This window comes from Hippoglossus stenolepis, chromosome 3 (genome assembly GCF_022539355.2).
Source record: "Hippoglossus stenolepis isolate QCI-W04-F060 chromosome 3, HSTE1.2, whole genome shotgun sequence".
Taxonomy (NCBI): Eukaryota; Metazoa; Chordata; class Actinopteri; order Pleuronectiformes; family Pleuronectidae; genus Hippoglossus; species Hippoglossus stenolepis.
In genome coordinates, this window is record NC_061485.1 from 14,816,552 (window position 1) to 14,833,129 (window position 16,578).

General features: G+C 41.0%; 3 protein-coding genes across 3 annotated transcripts; 2 read left to right on the forward strand and 1 right to left on the reverse strand.

The window, feature by feature from the left end:
* The first annotated feature begins 271 nt into the window (after positions 1-271).
* On the forward strand, positions 272-5,124 carry LOC118104521 (rho-related GTP-binding protein RhoA-B). The gene is made up of 5 exons (XM_035151456.2): positions 272-397; positions 1,342-1,499; positions 3,240-3,360; positions 4,157-4,287; positions 4,374-5,124. The coding sequence occupies exons 2-5, from the start codon at positions 1,344-1,346 to the stop codon at positions 4,545-4,547; spliced, it is 582 nt and encodes a 193-aa protein (XP_035007347.1). The 5' UTR covers positions 272-397; positions 1,342-1,343; the 3' UTR covers positions 4,548-5,124.
* A 1,101-nt stretch (positions 5,125-6,225) lies between these two features.
* LOC118104511 (transmembrane protein 43) lies at positions 6,226-11,793 on the reverse strand. The gene is made up of 12 exons (XM_035151440.1): positions 11,635-11,793; positions 10,616-10,762; positions 10,325-10,459; positions 9,822-9,916; positions 9,671-9,720; positions 9,486-9,555; positions 8,909-8,979; positions 8,675-8,802; positions 8,472-8,546; positions 7,480-7,581; positions 7,245-7,362; positions 6,226-7,160 (listed from the first exon to the last, which is right to left on the reverse strand). The coding sequence occupies exons 1-12, from the start codon at positions 11,650-11,652 to the stop codon at positions 6,958-6,960; spliced, it is 1,212 nt and encodes a 403-aa protein (XP_035007331.1). The 5' UTR covers positions 11,653-11,793; the 3' UTR covers positions 6,226-6,957.
* Positions 11,794-12,688: 895 nt separating this feature from the next.
* On the forward strand, positions 12,689-16,171 carry zgc:112334 (uncharacterized protein LOC619199 homolog). Its single transcript, XM_035151435.2, has 11 exons — positions 12,689-12,927; positions 13,295-13,402; positions 13,506-13,599; positions 13,699-13,833; positions 13,920-14,118; positions 14,222-14,353; positions 14,605-14,704; positions 14,799-14,970; positions 15,429-15,573; positions 15,678-15,732; positions 15,839-16,171. The coding sequence occupies exons 1-11, from the start codon at positions 12,886-12,888 to the stop codon at positions 15,986-15,988; spliced, it is 1,332 nt and encodes a 443-aa protein (XP_035007326.1). The 5' UTR covers positions 12,689-12,885; the 3' UTR covers positions 15,989-16,171.
* The last annotated feature ends 407 nt before the right edge of the window (positions 16,172-16,578 follow it).

Consider the following 16,578-nt stretch of genomic DNA (forward strand, 5'->3'; position numbering starts at 1 on the left):
ACTTTATTTCGATTGCATTAATCTGTAAAGCTAAATTAGCACCTAAACAAATCTAAAATGTGAGACGTTTATGATGCTTTTGCGAACTTTTTGTAGAGCTGGACTTCTTTGTAAGGGTGTGTGATAATAATAACAATAACAACAACAACAATAATAATAATAATAATAATAGTGATTATTATTATTATTATAATTATTATCACTATTATTATTGTTGTTGTTGTTGTTGTTGTTGTTGTTGTTATTCTATGCATGAAGTACACTGTTGTTCTGTTTGTACAGCGGGGCACTGTTTTCCTCTCCCCGCCCCTGAATCACTTCCTCCAGCAGCCGCGGCGAGGAGGCCAACAAAGCACCACTTGGAGACCGTTTGGATTCATTTTAAAACCATCAGCAGGTGAGAGTTGAACACTAACACGGAGAGTAGAGCTTTAGTTTGTCATCAAATAGTTTAATTAGCGACACTATTGTAAAATGTATTCAATAAACTTATATTTTCTTCCGATATTGGCTAGCTAAGCTAACGAACCGATAAAGTCGCATTGACTTCCGTTATGCTAGCTAGGTCTAGCTAGCTAGCCGCACCGGTTTTTGGGTGAAAGGAAAAAGCGAGGTTTTTGCCGAGTGGTCACAAGCGAGCCACGAACGCTGCTGTGGTGTTATATGCATCGTATTGTAAGTGTCTTATATCCACGACATCACATTCAACGAAATTCACAAAGACGTAAACTTAGCGCGGTAGCCGCGTTTCCAGCTAACGGTAGCTGTTAGCATCACCAGCTAGCACCAGGTCTTTTGTAAACAGAGGATGTTCCTGCTCGTTAAAATCTAGGTCAGTCGGCACAGCAGTGATTCTCGGTTGTGTGTCTGTCCCAGCTCTGTGTGTTAACCCTCGGGTCAGTGTAGTTGGTGAATGAGAAATGTTTCACGGGGAAATTAGTCGAGCTTGATTGTGGGGTGGGTCAGAAACACTGGAGCGGAAATGTATCATCGTAGAAGAAGGTTCCTACTCCCACTTAACATCTCAAATCAACTAAAGACATGTGAGCTCTGGGCCTGTTTATGACGTCCACGTGTCGCCCCTTGTATATAACACACTGTACATCTGACTGGTTGAGTGTAAACAGTCCTGCCGCTGAATGGTAAATAGTTAGCCCCGGGTGTTGGTTTCAGACTCCGGCGTTGTGTCAACACAGCTGAAGGTTACTGCTGCTCATCAGTTCTCACCGGGGCTGTGGCGGCGGTTGCATAATGTCCGAATGCAATCAAAATGACCCTCCCTGTTGTTAAAGATAAAGTGTTTCTCACGTCGTAAGACTGGTTTCTGTGTCTTGTCTGCAGCGATGGCAGCGATCAGGAAAAAGCTGGTCATAGTGGGAGATGGAGCCTGTGGGAAGACCTGTCTGCTCATCGTGTTCAGCAAGGACCAGTTTCCCGAGGTGTACGTGCCCACAGTGTTTGAGAACTACGTTGCTGACATTGAAGTTGACAGCAAACAGGTAAGAATTGTTTGCTAACATTTCAGACCGGAATCAGTATTGTGTAACCGGGCACCTGAGTATGATTGCAGCAACAGATCAGATTTTTTTTCAACTCGTGTGTTTGAATCATGAGTTCCCCCACTGGAACAGAAACACAAACTGCTTTCAGACATGCAATGAACTCTTGTCAGTTGATCTGCACACTATCCAGAACTTTTCCTGCCAGCCCTCCAGTAAAACTTCCAGGAAAATGTCAGAGTGAGCCCGTGTGAGAATGCAGTAGGAAAGCGTCTGCCAAATTCACAGCGAGCTACTGGGCGTGTTGATAACATTTCTAACACACGACCGATGCAAAACGTAATTTGAAAAACAAACAAAAAGAGCTGCCATACACATATAAGACACAGACAAAGACGTCAACTTGCAAAGACAACCAATTTCCAAAGCTTCTGGTGATAGGGGCTGGCGTTAATGTACAGTGAACAAAAGCATGTGATTTCCACAGCAACATGTTTTCAGATCTGTCCTGCGGAGTAACTCCGGAGAATTGGGTCGGGACTTTCTCTGCACTTTGCCTTTCACGCATGCACAACGCAGCGGGAGGTTCTCTGCTCAGACGCGTTCACAACAGCAGGATTTTGGTGAGGGGTGGTGCAGCAGACAGAGGCAGGATGTAACGTGTTATTTCCACTGCAGAGATCACATGCTTTTGTTTACAGCACATCTGCAACAGCATTGGCTCTTATCACCACTAACCTTCTTGATGCCTTCGTTGGTGTTGTCCACGTGGATGGCTCTGCTTTTTCATCCGGAGATACATTAACTTTTTTTTACTTTTTACATCTGTCGAGTGGTAGAAGCGTCATCAACACCCCCACTCGCTCACGTGGATCCAGGGGGGGGATCTCCTGCTGTGATCTTACATTGTATTCTCTGGACTTTATACTAATGGGCCTGGCAGAGAGTGTCAGAGAAATTTGCGTTCACAAATGCAGTGTATGCAGAGTATTTCCGGAGTTAGGGGCATGTCTGAAAGCAGCTCATGTTGTGTACTGCCTCCTGCGTGCTCTACTCAGGGGCTGACATTTCCCTGTTGTGAACACGTCTGTCCCAGACTATCTCCTGCTGCATTCTTCATATGTGAAAGCCAAATGTCCGGATACACTTTTGCTGAGGTCATGTCTGAAAACGGCTATAGTGTGATATTACATTACATTACATTGTGAACATTACTTCCTATAAATGATCTCAGAGTGCACTGGATGGATTTTTATAGATATGACATTTTTGTGCCATACTACACACTACTCATCGGCGATTACACCAACTGTCGAAGGCTTGAAAGTTACATTTTACTGCTACAAACTACAGTGGTTGTTAAACAGTGAGAAATCAAGGGATGGACTTGTCTCAATGATAATATGAATACTTAATATCAAGCCACAACAACATAGATTTATAATTTTGCCAGTTTTATCCTTATCTATATTTTATTTCAGTTATGAAACTTCTTCCAGATCCTGATGTCCTTATTAACAAGGTTACATAGGCACTGACAGACCATATTACTAAGGGAGTGAGAAGTCTTCAGGCAAAGTAACTACAGCTGAAAATACGTTTTTTTGTGCCCTGTGAGTTTTTGAATACCAGTTAGTAGTGTAGATCATTATGTTAGTTCAATGTCAAACCTGTGGATCAAAAACATCCTGAACAAGATTTGGTTTTGTGTGTTTGATTTATTGTTGTGTTTTGTGACAGGTGGAATTAGCACTCTGGGATACAGCAGGTCAAGAGGACTACGACAGACTGCGTCCGCTTTCTTATCCAGACACTGATGTCATTCTCATGTGCTTCTCCATCGACAGTCCTGACAGTCTTGGTAAGTAATAATAAAGACCTCTATTGTGTTTGATGTTTATGATACATTATGCTCTTCTTGTGAATTAAATTAAATTGTGAAAAAACTAATTAGGAAGCATTGCCATGCTTTGAAAATTGATTCGGTTAACTGGAATCTCATTAAATAATTAGTAGAGAACCCAGACAACAGATGAGACCAGTTAGAGATTTAATGAGGATCCAATGATTTCATGTTAAGAATCAGTCATGAAGAAAAAAGCTTGACAGACATGGAGAATGGAGAATTATATTGGTACCCTCCTCCTCTAGTGATTGTGTCACATCATGTAGCTCCCTTCACAACTGTAGTCGGTTGTCAAGGCATTTATCACATAACTGATGAGTCAACTGCATCCTGCTCTATTGTGAACCAATGTCTCCATCTAGTGACAGAGGATTTTTTTTGCTCAGAGTAAAAAAGGGTCTACACCTGCATGTATCCTGCAGTGTAGGGTTGCATACATTTCTCAACATACAGAAAATTAATTCAATCAGTTTATTGCTTCTGTTCTTTTTTCCTTGCACGATTGCTAAAGAGTTGTGAGAGTTTTCTGCTTTATATTGCGTACTCCTTAGATCTTGTATTGTTGGTCAGAAAAAGTCACACAGTTGATGATATCCCTTTAGGCTGTAGGAAATTATGATGGGTGTTTTAAACCATTTTTAGTGTTTCACAAGCCAAATAAATTGATATAATTAACAAAATTGTCCAAGTTTATTGAAAATAGTCATCAGTGGTGTCTCTGACTGGTGTGGTCTTTTGTCCCATCATTCAGAGAACATCCCTGAGAAGTGGACCCCTGAGGTGAAACACTTCTGCCCTAATGTTCCCATTATTCTGGTGGGAAACAAAAAGGACCTGCGTAACGATGAGCACACCCGGAGGGAGCTCGCCAAAATGAAGCAGGTAAAAGTGTAGAACTCAAAGACACATTAAAGCTCTCCTACTGATGAATGCATGTGTCCTAAAACTCCTCTTGGCCTTTTCTGTAGGAACCTGTGAAACCCGAGGATGGTCGGGACATGGCCAACAGGATTGGTGCCTTCGGATACATGGAGTGTTCGGCAAAAACAAAGGATGGCGTGAGGGAAGTCTTTGAGATGGCCACCAGGGCTGCGCTACAGGCCAGGCGGGGAAAGAAGAGCACTAAATGTGTCCTACTGTAAACGAGGGCACGAGGACTGCTTTCTACTGGGGGAAAGAAGGAGCATTAGGTCAAGCCTACCCCCCCACCCCCCAAACACACCCACACAAAAGACTGTTCTCCCCAGTTTTTACTAAAGGTGTAATGCTTTTACTTTTTTTTGTCTTAAGCAAATGTAGTCAGGTTCTGTCAGTATTCAATTTCGAGGTAATGGAAAACTACTTTTTTGTACTTAAAAATGAGTAAATTTGCCATAACGACACCTCCTTTATCGACATGTAATCAAAGAGGTCAGCCAAGGGACCTGTTGTGTCATATCTGCCAACTACAGTTAAGTGCTTAAGCCCCGCCTGCTGATCTGAGGAATGTTTCCACAGCCAACTAGGGTGAAGTACCTGTACACTGTGACCCTTAGTCCTTTTAATTAATCCAACAAACGGATGCACACATGAAGTTGAAAATTTGTTTGTGCACTTCATATACGAATCCTTTGTGCAGTATGATCACATGCACAATATGAGACTGGAAACTCATTTTGTTAAAAAACGCAAATGGAAACTTAGTGTTTTGTGTAATAAATTTCTTTGTAAGAATCTTGATTATTTGCATTACTTGTTTGTTTAATCACTGAATTATGGTCCAGCTCAGAAATAGAAAGAAAATTGGTGCAGGCAAGATGTTTACAACCATGCACATGTAATTGGACACTGTCTTTTTGTACATGCATTTCGGAGTTGTCATCACAGTCCTGTGTGAACTGCATTGAAAGCTCAAGGAGACTTGTGGAAAGTTTGGATTAATACATTACATGTCATTTAGCTGACGCTTTTATCCAAAGCGACTTCCAATTAGTGCCTGATGTGATTAGTAATTATGAGGGGCCATTCGGGGCTCAGCATGTTGCCCAAGGACACTTAGGCAGGGGCTGGGAGTCGACCTTCTGGTTGGAGGGGACCGCTCTACCGCTCAGCCATAGCCCCCACGGCAATCTATCTCACCTACAGAGCCTGATGTTTGTATAGGAGTTTTGAGGCTGATATCCAATGTCTCATTAAAGTTATGAAAATATCTGTACTGATCCTTAAAACCAGAATATGTATTGAGCGATACATATAACATACTGTTCAGTGCTCTCTGGTGGACAAAGTGTACAGTTTGCAAACTAGAATGTCAATCAGAGCGCATACCTTCGTCAAGGCTCAACAGTCCCCTCAAATTCAATCAAGCTGCACACACTCATAGATATCAGGTCCCTATATATATATATATATATATGATTGATTTTTGTTTCATCAAGAGCCACGAGTTATTATAGAAATGTTAGAGTAAAAAAAAAAAGGATCTGCCCCCAGATTTAAGTGGTTCTTCCCTGACCTATACCACATCCTTCTAAGATACAAACCAACAGATGGGTGAAAAGATAACCACCTTGGCAGAGGTAATTATGGAAGTCTGCTCTTCAGCTTTTAGTTGGTTACTGGTTGGTACATATGCCACTACTGATATTACCACGAAGAGCTCGTATTGTTCAGGTTTTAACTTCTTGGCTTGTGTGCTGCTGCGCTAAATCAACTTGCAACACAATCAGATCTAGTGTCACTTCTATAATATGCAGGAGCAAAATGCCTTTCTCCACAGATCAGTCATACAGAGTTACATTATAAAAACTGACATTTAGAAAAAAGCAATAGAAAACAGGATTCAGAAGTAATTTGTTTAATATATGCTTAATACAAACTAGAAAACAAAATTGCAGATCCCAACTTTGGTGCCGACACAGATCAGACAGTGACATTCATCACTTCTCCAAATGAAAGATATATGTGAATTTGATTCACAATTTATCTTAAGTCATTTGGTTTTTTTCAACTGCAGAACAAATCCCTGACAATGCACAAAGTATTATACAATGGATATAATATAACATATTGCATAAAGAACTAAGTGAAGCAGTTTATTAGGTACACCAAGCTAAAACTAATACAATCCAACACCAACAGCTCTAAAACATGTCCTACCTTCATGAAATGTACAATGTTTATATAATATATGGCATTTTGTATGGGACTGCATTAGTTCCACTCAGTGTACCTAACAAACTGACAACTGGGTCTTGACAGTAAAAACGACACTGCAGTGATTTTATGTTGTAGAAGATCACGCTGAGAAATTTTATGAGTGGATGAACTACTGAAAGGCCACAACTGATACCAACAGAACTAAAAGGCAACAACTAACAGCTTGTGTCTGACAGGAAGTGGTCCAGCTGATCTCTTTTAATATCAGGGTGAGACAATGGTGGACTGAAATTTTCTAATAAATTTGAACACTAGATACATTTTTGGTTTGTTTAAGCCAAGAAATCAATCCTGCCACAGTACTGTCCCGTTTGAAGGGATCAGGAAGTGCTGTGATAATCATCACCTCAAGAGTCATTTGTTCTTCTTGGTTAGAAGTCCTGAGCGGGCGAGAAACACTGGGACCAGAGCCAGCGCTCCCAGAGCCACTGCCACTAATGGTCGGTAAAAAAACCAACCTGCTCCGATGGTGAGAAGAGACAAAGAGCAGGAGACACACAGGGCAAAGATCTTCAGCCCCACGGACACCAGCTCTCTGAGAACAGGAACCCAGTCCACTGCAGGAACAAAACACACAGGAACATGAAGGACAGACACAGATGAATTAAACCATCATTGACAGTGCTGCAGTATTAGTTTACCCAGTGTGTAGATGATGCGCATGGTCAACTGAATACTGAGGAACATGAGGGCCCATCCTGCAGCCCGGAGACCCCAAGTCTTCAAACTGTTGTGCTGGTGCTCTTTCGAAAAAATGTCCTGGAGACAACGAAAGAACTGCATCAAGACCACGTGGAGAACCACACACTTAACCAACATGTGAAATTTTTTTCCAGAACAAAAGCAGTGAAGAAGGGAGATAAAGTCCCCAGTGACCTCTGCAGAGAGATCCTCCGGGTACAGGATCTCCAGAGTGTCTCCTGACTTGGTTTTAAAAGCCATCAGCTGCTCCCCTCGCTGCATGGCCACGATGCTGACCTGAAAAAAAAAAACCAAAACCTTTTTGAGTCAAGAAGTGTCCAGATCTTTCGGTGGCATTCTCCGGTCTTTGCCTTTCACATATGATGAAAAAAGCAGGAGATTGATCGGTTCAGCACGTTCACAGCAACAGGCAAATGTTCGAAACATTCAGGCGAGGGATGGTGTCTGGTTAGGTCACGCAGAAGGCAGGACACAATGTATAAATTACACTGCAGAAATCACATTACATCACATCAAGCCTCGGTTCTTATCACCCAAAGCGAAGATTTTTCACTATTTTATGACATCTTACCCAATTCACTTAGGGTTACATACTAATTGTATCGATCATGTACAAATGTTTATGATGTACTCTTATCATTGATCATCACAGCATTTTATAGACCAAAGAACTTACTTGTAAACGCAATTGGCAGATGAACATATTATCATATTATACAGCACTTGATTGAATAAAACTGGCTTGGCAACTAATAATCATTTATTCAATCCAAGTTTTAAAAAATGATTACCGGTTCTACAAAGTCTGTTTCCAATCAGCAAACATTTAATTTACAATGACAGATCAAATCAGCTAATTTGATTGGCTGGAATTGAATGAATATTTGTTTAAATACAAGTTATTTAATTATCTAGATTGTTGTTACTTAATTTTCTTTTGACCAACTATTCCACTAATAGACCTATTGTCTCAGCACTAGTTTACTTAATTTGTCAGTGATGGATTTTGATACATCTTATGAAGGAATTAAACATTAAATTCTTGATTGTTTTAAATACCAACACACACGTATTATATGGGTAATCACACAGAAACTGCTTAAAGACCATTATTTCCTGACATGTCAGATAGTGATGACTATTAACCAGGTCATCGCATCACTCACAGTTTGAGCCGGGCCCAGTGGAGACGTCTCACCACTCAGTCCAGCGTACGAGAATCTCACACGCACGTCTCCGACCTCATGAATAAAACCAAACAAACAACAACAACAACAACAACTCGTTAAATGTGCCAGTAAGGAACACATCATGACCGAAGAGGCCAGCACTGTATGCAGCAGGGAGAGGTTCACCTCATGATACTCACCTCCGGCCTGCGCGGGTTTTGAGTGTGATAGAAATAATCATCATAGATGGTGAAAAAACTGTCCCAGTTCAAGGCAGAAAAATCCATCAAACGCAGAGTCTGGAAGTTCTGGATCTGCTCCACCAGGCCTGAGGATGAATGAGGATGAATGAGGATGAATGAGTGACAGTCTGACAAACGTAACTGCTGAATAATGTCCGTGTTCACATCAGGTTGTTTAGACAGTGGAGATACCTTTAGACAGAACGAGAGGCCCGACTCGGACTTCAGGAGCCACTACTGTCACACTCTCAACCGCCATGGCACTGAAGTAAAGATTAAGTTAAAGATGAAGAAACAGAAATAATTTTGGATTCCACAGATGACAAAATAATCTAATAAACAGATCCGGACCAATATATCGGTTGTCTGATTTTCTTGGCCAATATGAGCCTTTCACCGACATAATGTTATCTGTGTCTATGTTTGCAGATATGAAAACTTTAAACAAATTAGAAAAGATGTGTAGTTACGTTTACATTTTACGTGAACAAATTATGTACTTTTTCTCAATTCAAATTCTATATATTTGGTTCAAGTCTTTTTATTTTTATTCATAGTTATTTATGATTAAGTTTATGGTTAAACAGTCAAATATCAAGCCTGAACTACATTTCTTTGTAAGTTTGATAACAACATCTTAAAACCCAAATTATTTTTCCAGTACATTATCGGCCGAAATATCTGTATTGGAAATTTCTTCACTCCTTAATGTTGGTATTGGCTCCAACAATCCAAATCAGTCAGGCTCTGCTGAGAAGTGTCAGGTTACCTTGGGTTCTGGTGACCAATTTCCTTGTCAAAATGGCGACTGCTGACCAACTCTGATTTCCACTCAGTGTCTGAAGACAGAGGAACCACAGTGTGTCACATCGCATATCACAAAATGTACACAAAGAGTAAAGAAGGGCCAAGTTGTTCACAAAGACAAAAAGGTAAAAAACAACATAAACTCACTGTAGTTGTACGTCGTCTCAGTTTTGGTTTCTCCGTCCTCTTGGTAATCCCTGAAATCAATCACCTCTTCAGTCAGAGAATATTCTGTATTCAAGCCAACATTTTTACACCTGACCTCACCCGAGTGTTGACAGGCAGACAAGAGGCTCACCTGCTCTCCCGGTTCTCCACCCACTGATACATCTCCACCTGCCTCTGCAGCTTCGCGGCCTGCACCTCCACTCTGTAGTTGGGGTCACGAAGGGGCTACACAAACACAAGTACATGGTGTAATTTTACTTGAAGTAAAATGTTGTGCATCGCTTGAGTGTCGATTACAAATTAAACCTTTTTTGGAATTGGCATTTTTTGTCACATTTAACATTTAACAAAGCTGCCTACACCCCAACCTGTACTTCAGTAACAGCTTATCTAGTTCTGGAATTTTAGGCTGATACAGATATCAATACACGTTATTTTTCGGTTTTTGGTTTTTCACTGGAGGTCTCATTTAATGGGCAGACAGTCTTATTGAATAGCAACACTCCACCAGGCAAAAAGAACACAGATCTGCAATATTTTGAGAAATATAAGTTAAACAACATAAACTAAGTCTTTGACTCAATGTTATTGTTAAATACAAATCTTTTCTTTGACTACTTAAGTACAACCTACCTCTGCAGTGTGCAGCTGAGTAGACAGGTGAACTAGACGGTTGTTGTTCTGCAGCTCAAGGCTGAAGTACGGCCCCAGCGACACAACCTGAGACAGACCTTCATCCAGAGAGGACGCTGTTTGCAGAGCTCGTCCCTGAAGAGAGAGGCAGTTACAGAGAACATGCACCATGTTAGTCAGGTGTGACTCTAACATGGAACATAACACAGCAAGTTACCCATGAGTGTAACAGCGTGGCTTTTGATATGATGCATTAAATGCAGCTGTTTACGGTGAGTCAGTGGTTCTTACCTCATTGGTAAAGAGAATATAAATTGAGAGAAAAAACAATCCAATGCCAAAAACGGTTCCTCCTGCAGTTTCACTCAGTCGCTCTAAGAATCCAGGATTGGATTTAACAGATACACGCTTGTGCTGGTTTGGCTCAGTATCTGAAAACTGACACAAACACACAACAACAAATAAAGTTGAATATCTGCAAAGATCTGAAACAATACTTGACATTGACCACTTGAGGACTCAAGATCTATTATTTACAAATCCACAAAAAGTGTGATTATTCTGGATTAAGGATTCAGATTTGACTCCACAAAAGGAACAAGTGAAACATTTCTTCGAGAGCCAACCACTGTGTGTCACAATACATTTAAATAACTTATCATATGATTGATAACATTTCACAATCCATGATCTTAGACTGACGCAATGAGCCAGTTTCTGGTTCAGTCAAATAACTTTTACACAACACAAACTTTCAGGAGCTTCTTTACCTCATGGTCGATATGTATATTGAAACTAAACTAAATGCACTCACTTTATCTTTTGGTTATCACTGTTATTTCATCTATTTACATCATTTATCCCCCAAACAATTGTAATAACTCTCAGATATTTTCAAACAGATCATGAAATCTGCAGTGAACCCTGAGTGAGGTCCTTTGTGCATTAGACTCGTTTCATCTGACTCACCACACATACCAGGACAAGTGACAGTAGCGTGTCAATGCAAAGTTAGCTAGCTAACATTACAGGCGTGGACAGATGACACACCTCTTTTGTTCCGAGCTAATTTCACTTCCTCACTTCATCTACACGAATAAACCAAACTTGCTGTGACGGGACACTTTCAGCATGAAGACATTGAGGAGTCAGGAGAACTAGTTAACGATGTCAGCAGCCACACGTCACTCCGTCAACTGAAGTTGAAGGTAGTTGAGGTGCTAACTGTAAACTACGTGACAAAACTCCGCTGTTACCGCTGGTTGAGTCCAGGTTAGGTCAAACTAACCCGGTGCAGCTGAGTCACTTACTGTCTGGGATGAAGACATGTCTGTGCTTTCTTCTGCTCCTCAGTCAAACTGGGAATTCTGAAGAAACGAAGATGCGACTTCAAACTAAACACTGGGACTCAAGGTGCGCTTCGTCTCTGCACAGCGTGTCCCGAGAACCGGCACGGGGGAGGCGGGGAAAGCGGCGCATAGCACGAATTTGTATTCCACCCACTGAGATACTCTGGTGATAATAACAAGCGCTAAATATTCCTCTCATGTTATCATGGGTAATGGAGTTTTTGCAGCAGGTCAGTCAGGAAAGTTACTGATGAAATATCAGTGAAACGAATGATACTTATTTTGAAAACATTTAATTTATGGTCATTTACACTTTTAGTTACATTTCACATTTAACATTCCACTACAAAAAGTATTTACAAATTAGTTTTCAGTAAAGGATATAATACATCAAATCCACATTGTTCAATAAAAGTAACATAACATTGTAAACATACCACCCGTTTGACATATTTTACTACTTTTTCTTTTAATACTTCAAGAATGTTTGCTGCTGTACATACATTTATATACATTTACTAGATATTTCAAGTGCCACCTACACGTACACGCACACACTCTCTCTTTATCTCTCTCATACACACTGACATCCACGTCCACACCCGCACACGCACACTCACACTCTCTCTCTCTCTCTCTCTCTCTCTCTCTCTCTCTCTCATACACACAGACACACACACACGCACGCACACACACCTCTCTCTCTCTCTCTCTCTCTCTCTCTCATACACACAGACACGCACGCACACACACACTCTTCTCTCTCTCTCTCTCTCTCTCTCATACACACAGACACCCACACCCACACACACACGCACGCAAGAACTCTCTCTCTCTCTCTCTCTCTCTCTCTCTCTCTCTCTCTCATACACACAGACACACGCACACACACACACACGCACGCACACACACTATCTCTCTCTCTATCTCATACACACAGACACCCACACCCACACACGCACACGCACACGCACGCACAAACTCTCTCTCTCTCTCTCTCTCTCTCTCTCTCTCTCTCTCTCTCTCTCTCTCTCTAGATATGTTCATTTTAAGAGGATTATTGCAAAGTGGAAGACAAAGCACTTATCAACATCATACTTAGGTCTCTCTGTGCACATCACATACACACAATGCACATATCCACATACACACACAAATACACACGTACACACTAATGCAGAGTGCATTCACTTTGACTCAGTGAGTGTTAAGATGCAGGAATATGATGTAATAGTGCTTGGAACTGGACTCAAGGTAAGAAAACTTGCATTATAATTGTAATATACGTATCTGAGTCACATGAGGGAGCCGATTAGTGTGTCAGTTATTGGGGTAGATCTGCTCAGACATCCCCTTTAAAGCATAATATCTGACATTAATTGAGTTAATTATAAAGTGTCTTTTGATAACCACAAAATTTGCGGAAGGAAAGAATCAATTAAATTTGAGTGCAGATCTGGATCAGGGGACCGTGTTTCGATTTACAGATCCAAGAGTGTGTGAAATCTAGTGCAGCTTAATTTGATTAAAGGGGACTGTTGGGGCTTGGTGGAGGCATGAGTGCCATTCTAGTTGTGACAGCGTTTGACCCACTAACTAACAGCTTCCCTCTCTGTCTTAGGAATGTGTCATCTCTGGTTTGATGTCTCAAAGTGGGAAAAAAGTTCTTCACATTGACAAAAATCCTTACTATGGAGGAGAGAGCGCCTCCATTTCTCCCCTTGAAGAGGTGTGATCACACAAAACGGCAACACATGCAGACACACACACACCGTTTCAGACTCCTGTCAGATCTGTGGTGTTCATTATCCAGTGTGTTTCTACGTTTATAGCTGTACAGGAAGTTCAAGGTTCCAGGTCCTACGGCCATGGGCCTTGGGAAAGAGTGGAACATTGACCTCATCCCCAAATTTTTTCTGGGCAATGGTGAGAGCTCAGTATTATTCATCTGAAGTTGGAATTGTGCAGAACATTTAGTTTGCGTTGTTTTAGTGTAAATAAGTGTGCTGTCTGTTTGCATTGCAGGTCAGCTGGTGAAAATCTTGGTGCACACTGAGGTCACTCGCTATGTGGACTTCAAGGTTGTTGAAGGCAGCTTTATATACAAAGCAGGAAAAGTGCACAGAGTCCCCGCCAATGAGGAAGATGCCCAAGCTTCAGGTATTTCATTGCCTCGTTTTTGTATATTTTTCCGAGTCCATTTATTATTCTGTTGGATAATGTCAACAATTAACACAATGTTTCAGACCTGATGGGCATGTTTGACAAGAGAAGGTTCAGGAAGCTGCTGCTCTTCGCCCTCAACTTTGACGAGAGAAACCCTCGCACCTACCAAGATATGAACCCAAACAAAATGACCACACGGGACCTTTTCTGCCGCTTCGACCTGGGATTAGATGTAATGGAGTTCACGGGTCACGCCATTGCCTTACACAGCAGTGACAGGTCAGTCCCAGGGACCTACTTTACATTAACCAGATTCTGACTGATGATCCTTGAAGTCAAAACCTGCCTGATCCCATTCTACCCTCACCTGGTGTCCCTGTAGTTACCTGGACCAGCCCTGTGTGGAGACCCTCAGACGGATCAGGTTGTACTCTGAGTCTCTGTCTCGTCACAAAACCAGTCCATACCTCTACCCAGTGTACGGGCTGGGAGAGCTGCCTCAGGGATTCGCCAGGTTATACTCACACTCTACTTATGAGCATTATATTAAGTTTTTATTCAGAAAAAAACAGTTTTATGTGAAAACTTTCTGGAACAACTATTCCAGTGACTTCCCATTACAATCAAACAGCATTTAGCAATTTGAGAGTGACATGGGTTTAGGAGGACGGCCCTTTAGTAAATGGGATTTACACCGGTATTTTTATACACTCCAGTCAGTTCGTTTCGTTGACATTTCCCATCCTGCCTGTGTGTGTGTTTCAGACTGAACGCGGAGTACGGAGGAACTTTCCTGTTGAACAGACCAGTGGATGAGATTGTGATGGACAACGGCAAAGTTAAAGCTGTGAAATCTGAGGGGAAGGTAAGGTAGATAGGAATCAATACACTGGAAAAAATTATCCATGTGGCATGAATGTATATTTAGTGAAATTTGTCTCTCTTTTTCTGCGTAACAGCTGTTCCACTGTAAACAGCTGATCTGTGATCCCAGCTATGTTCCCTCCCGGGTGAGGAAAGTGGGACGTGTCATACGTGTCATCTGTTTATTAAATCATCCAGTTAAAAACACCCAAGAGGCCAATTCATGTCAAATCATCATCCCGCAAGCTCAACTCAACAGGAAATCAGGTATCACTTATAATTAAAAAATTTTATTTGAATAAGAAACATCATATTCTGTATCGAGCCTTTTTTCTACATGAAAACAGAACAACGGAAGCTTAAAAATGTGACACTTTAAGAAAGTAAACGATGTTAAAATAATAAAATGTATGAGAAAAAATTGTTAAAGAAGGGTTAAAATCACAAGTAAGGCAAAATACATGTTTCAATCAATTGAAAACCAAGATAATTAAAATAGGTTTTGAGCAGTTTTTTAATTGTGTCATATGTTCTGGGAGTTTGTTCCAAACCTTTGGTGCAAATTACATGAAGCTGCTTCACCATATTTTCCTGTCATTTGTATGTCAGCCAGCCAGAATTTTATTATTCCTGTTTTTTGTTAAGAAATGATTTACGCTGAATCCAATTTTTTTTAATATATGATCACACTAATGCATGAACTACTTCTCTGATTTTCCATGCAGATGTTTACATATCTGTCGTGTCCTTCACCCACAATGTGGCTTCAGATGGGATGTACATCGCCACAGTGAGCACGACCTCAGAGACCAGCAACCCAGAGAAGGAGGTGCAGCCCGGCCTGGATCTTCTCGAGCCCATCATGCAAAAGTAAGTGACAAATCTTCTGTTCATTTTTTTTTACGATTGTAAGTAAAATGACATTTTGATCAATATTTAATTAATGGTATTTTCTGTCCAAACTTTGAATCTAGATTTGTGTCAATCAGAAACCTGCTAGTTCCCAACGACGATGGAAAGAATAGTCAGGTGATGACGGGGAAAAGAAAAGAAAGAAACAAATGATAAATAGAAATATGGAGTGTGGTGGACCCATGTGTTTGTAACAGATCCTCTCTCTCTCTTTACTCACTAGATATTTGTGTCCCGCTCACATGATGCAACAAACCACTTTGAGACTGAAAGTGAAGACATCGTGGATCTGTACCGTCGTATCACAGGAGCAGAGCTCTGCATCGGAGGCTCACAGAGACACCAGTCACAAAACTCTGACGACATTGACTGACAGAGACAGAGCAGAGGGCAGAGGCTTTTTAGTATCATGTAGACTGGATCGTTTGTGGGATTTAAATGTGTGTCTTTTTTCTCCCACTTAATATGTTTGGTGTAAAATCGACCATTTGTCAAAATCTATAAAATAATACAATGTTGACAAAGATTTGTGATTAAAAAATTGTTTTCGATCATTTTTAGTTCCATTCTTGTGAATTTGTGTTTTTGTTGCTGGACGACACTATGTAACCATCACTACAATTTTTTGCCACGTAGTATTTATTATTTATAGCACTAAATTATGAGCACAGTGGAAAGTCTTTCAGATATTCCCATTAAACCAACACACCCTTTCTTCTCATGCATGGTCCAGGCATCAGTTTGACTGGAAATAGCATTTCTTTTAGAGGAACGCACTGTCACCTCAATGTGAGAAGGTTCTTTGTTTGAATCCTGGTTCAGCTGAATTAAGGTGTGGAATTTGTCTGGGTTTTGTTTCCAAAGACATGCAGAGGAATACGGTTATTTGAAGATTCTAAATTGTCCGTATGTGTGAATGTTAGTAAGTCTCTGTTTGTTAACCCTGTGGTCGGCTGCCGACCT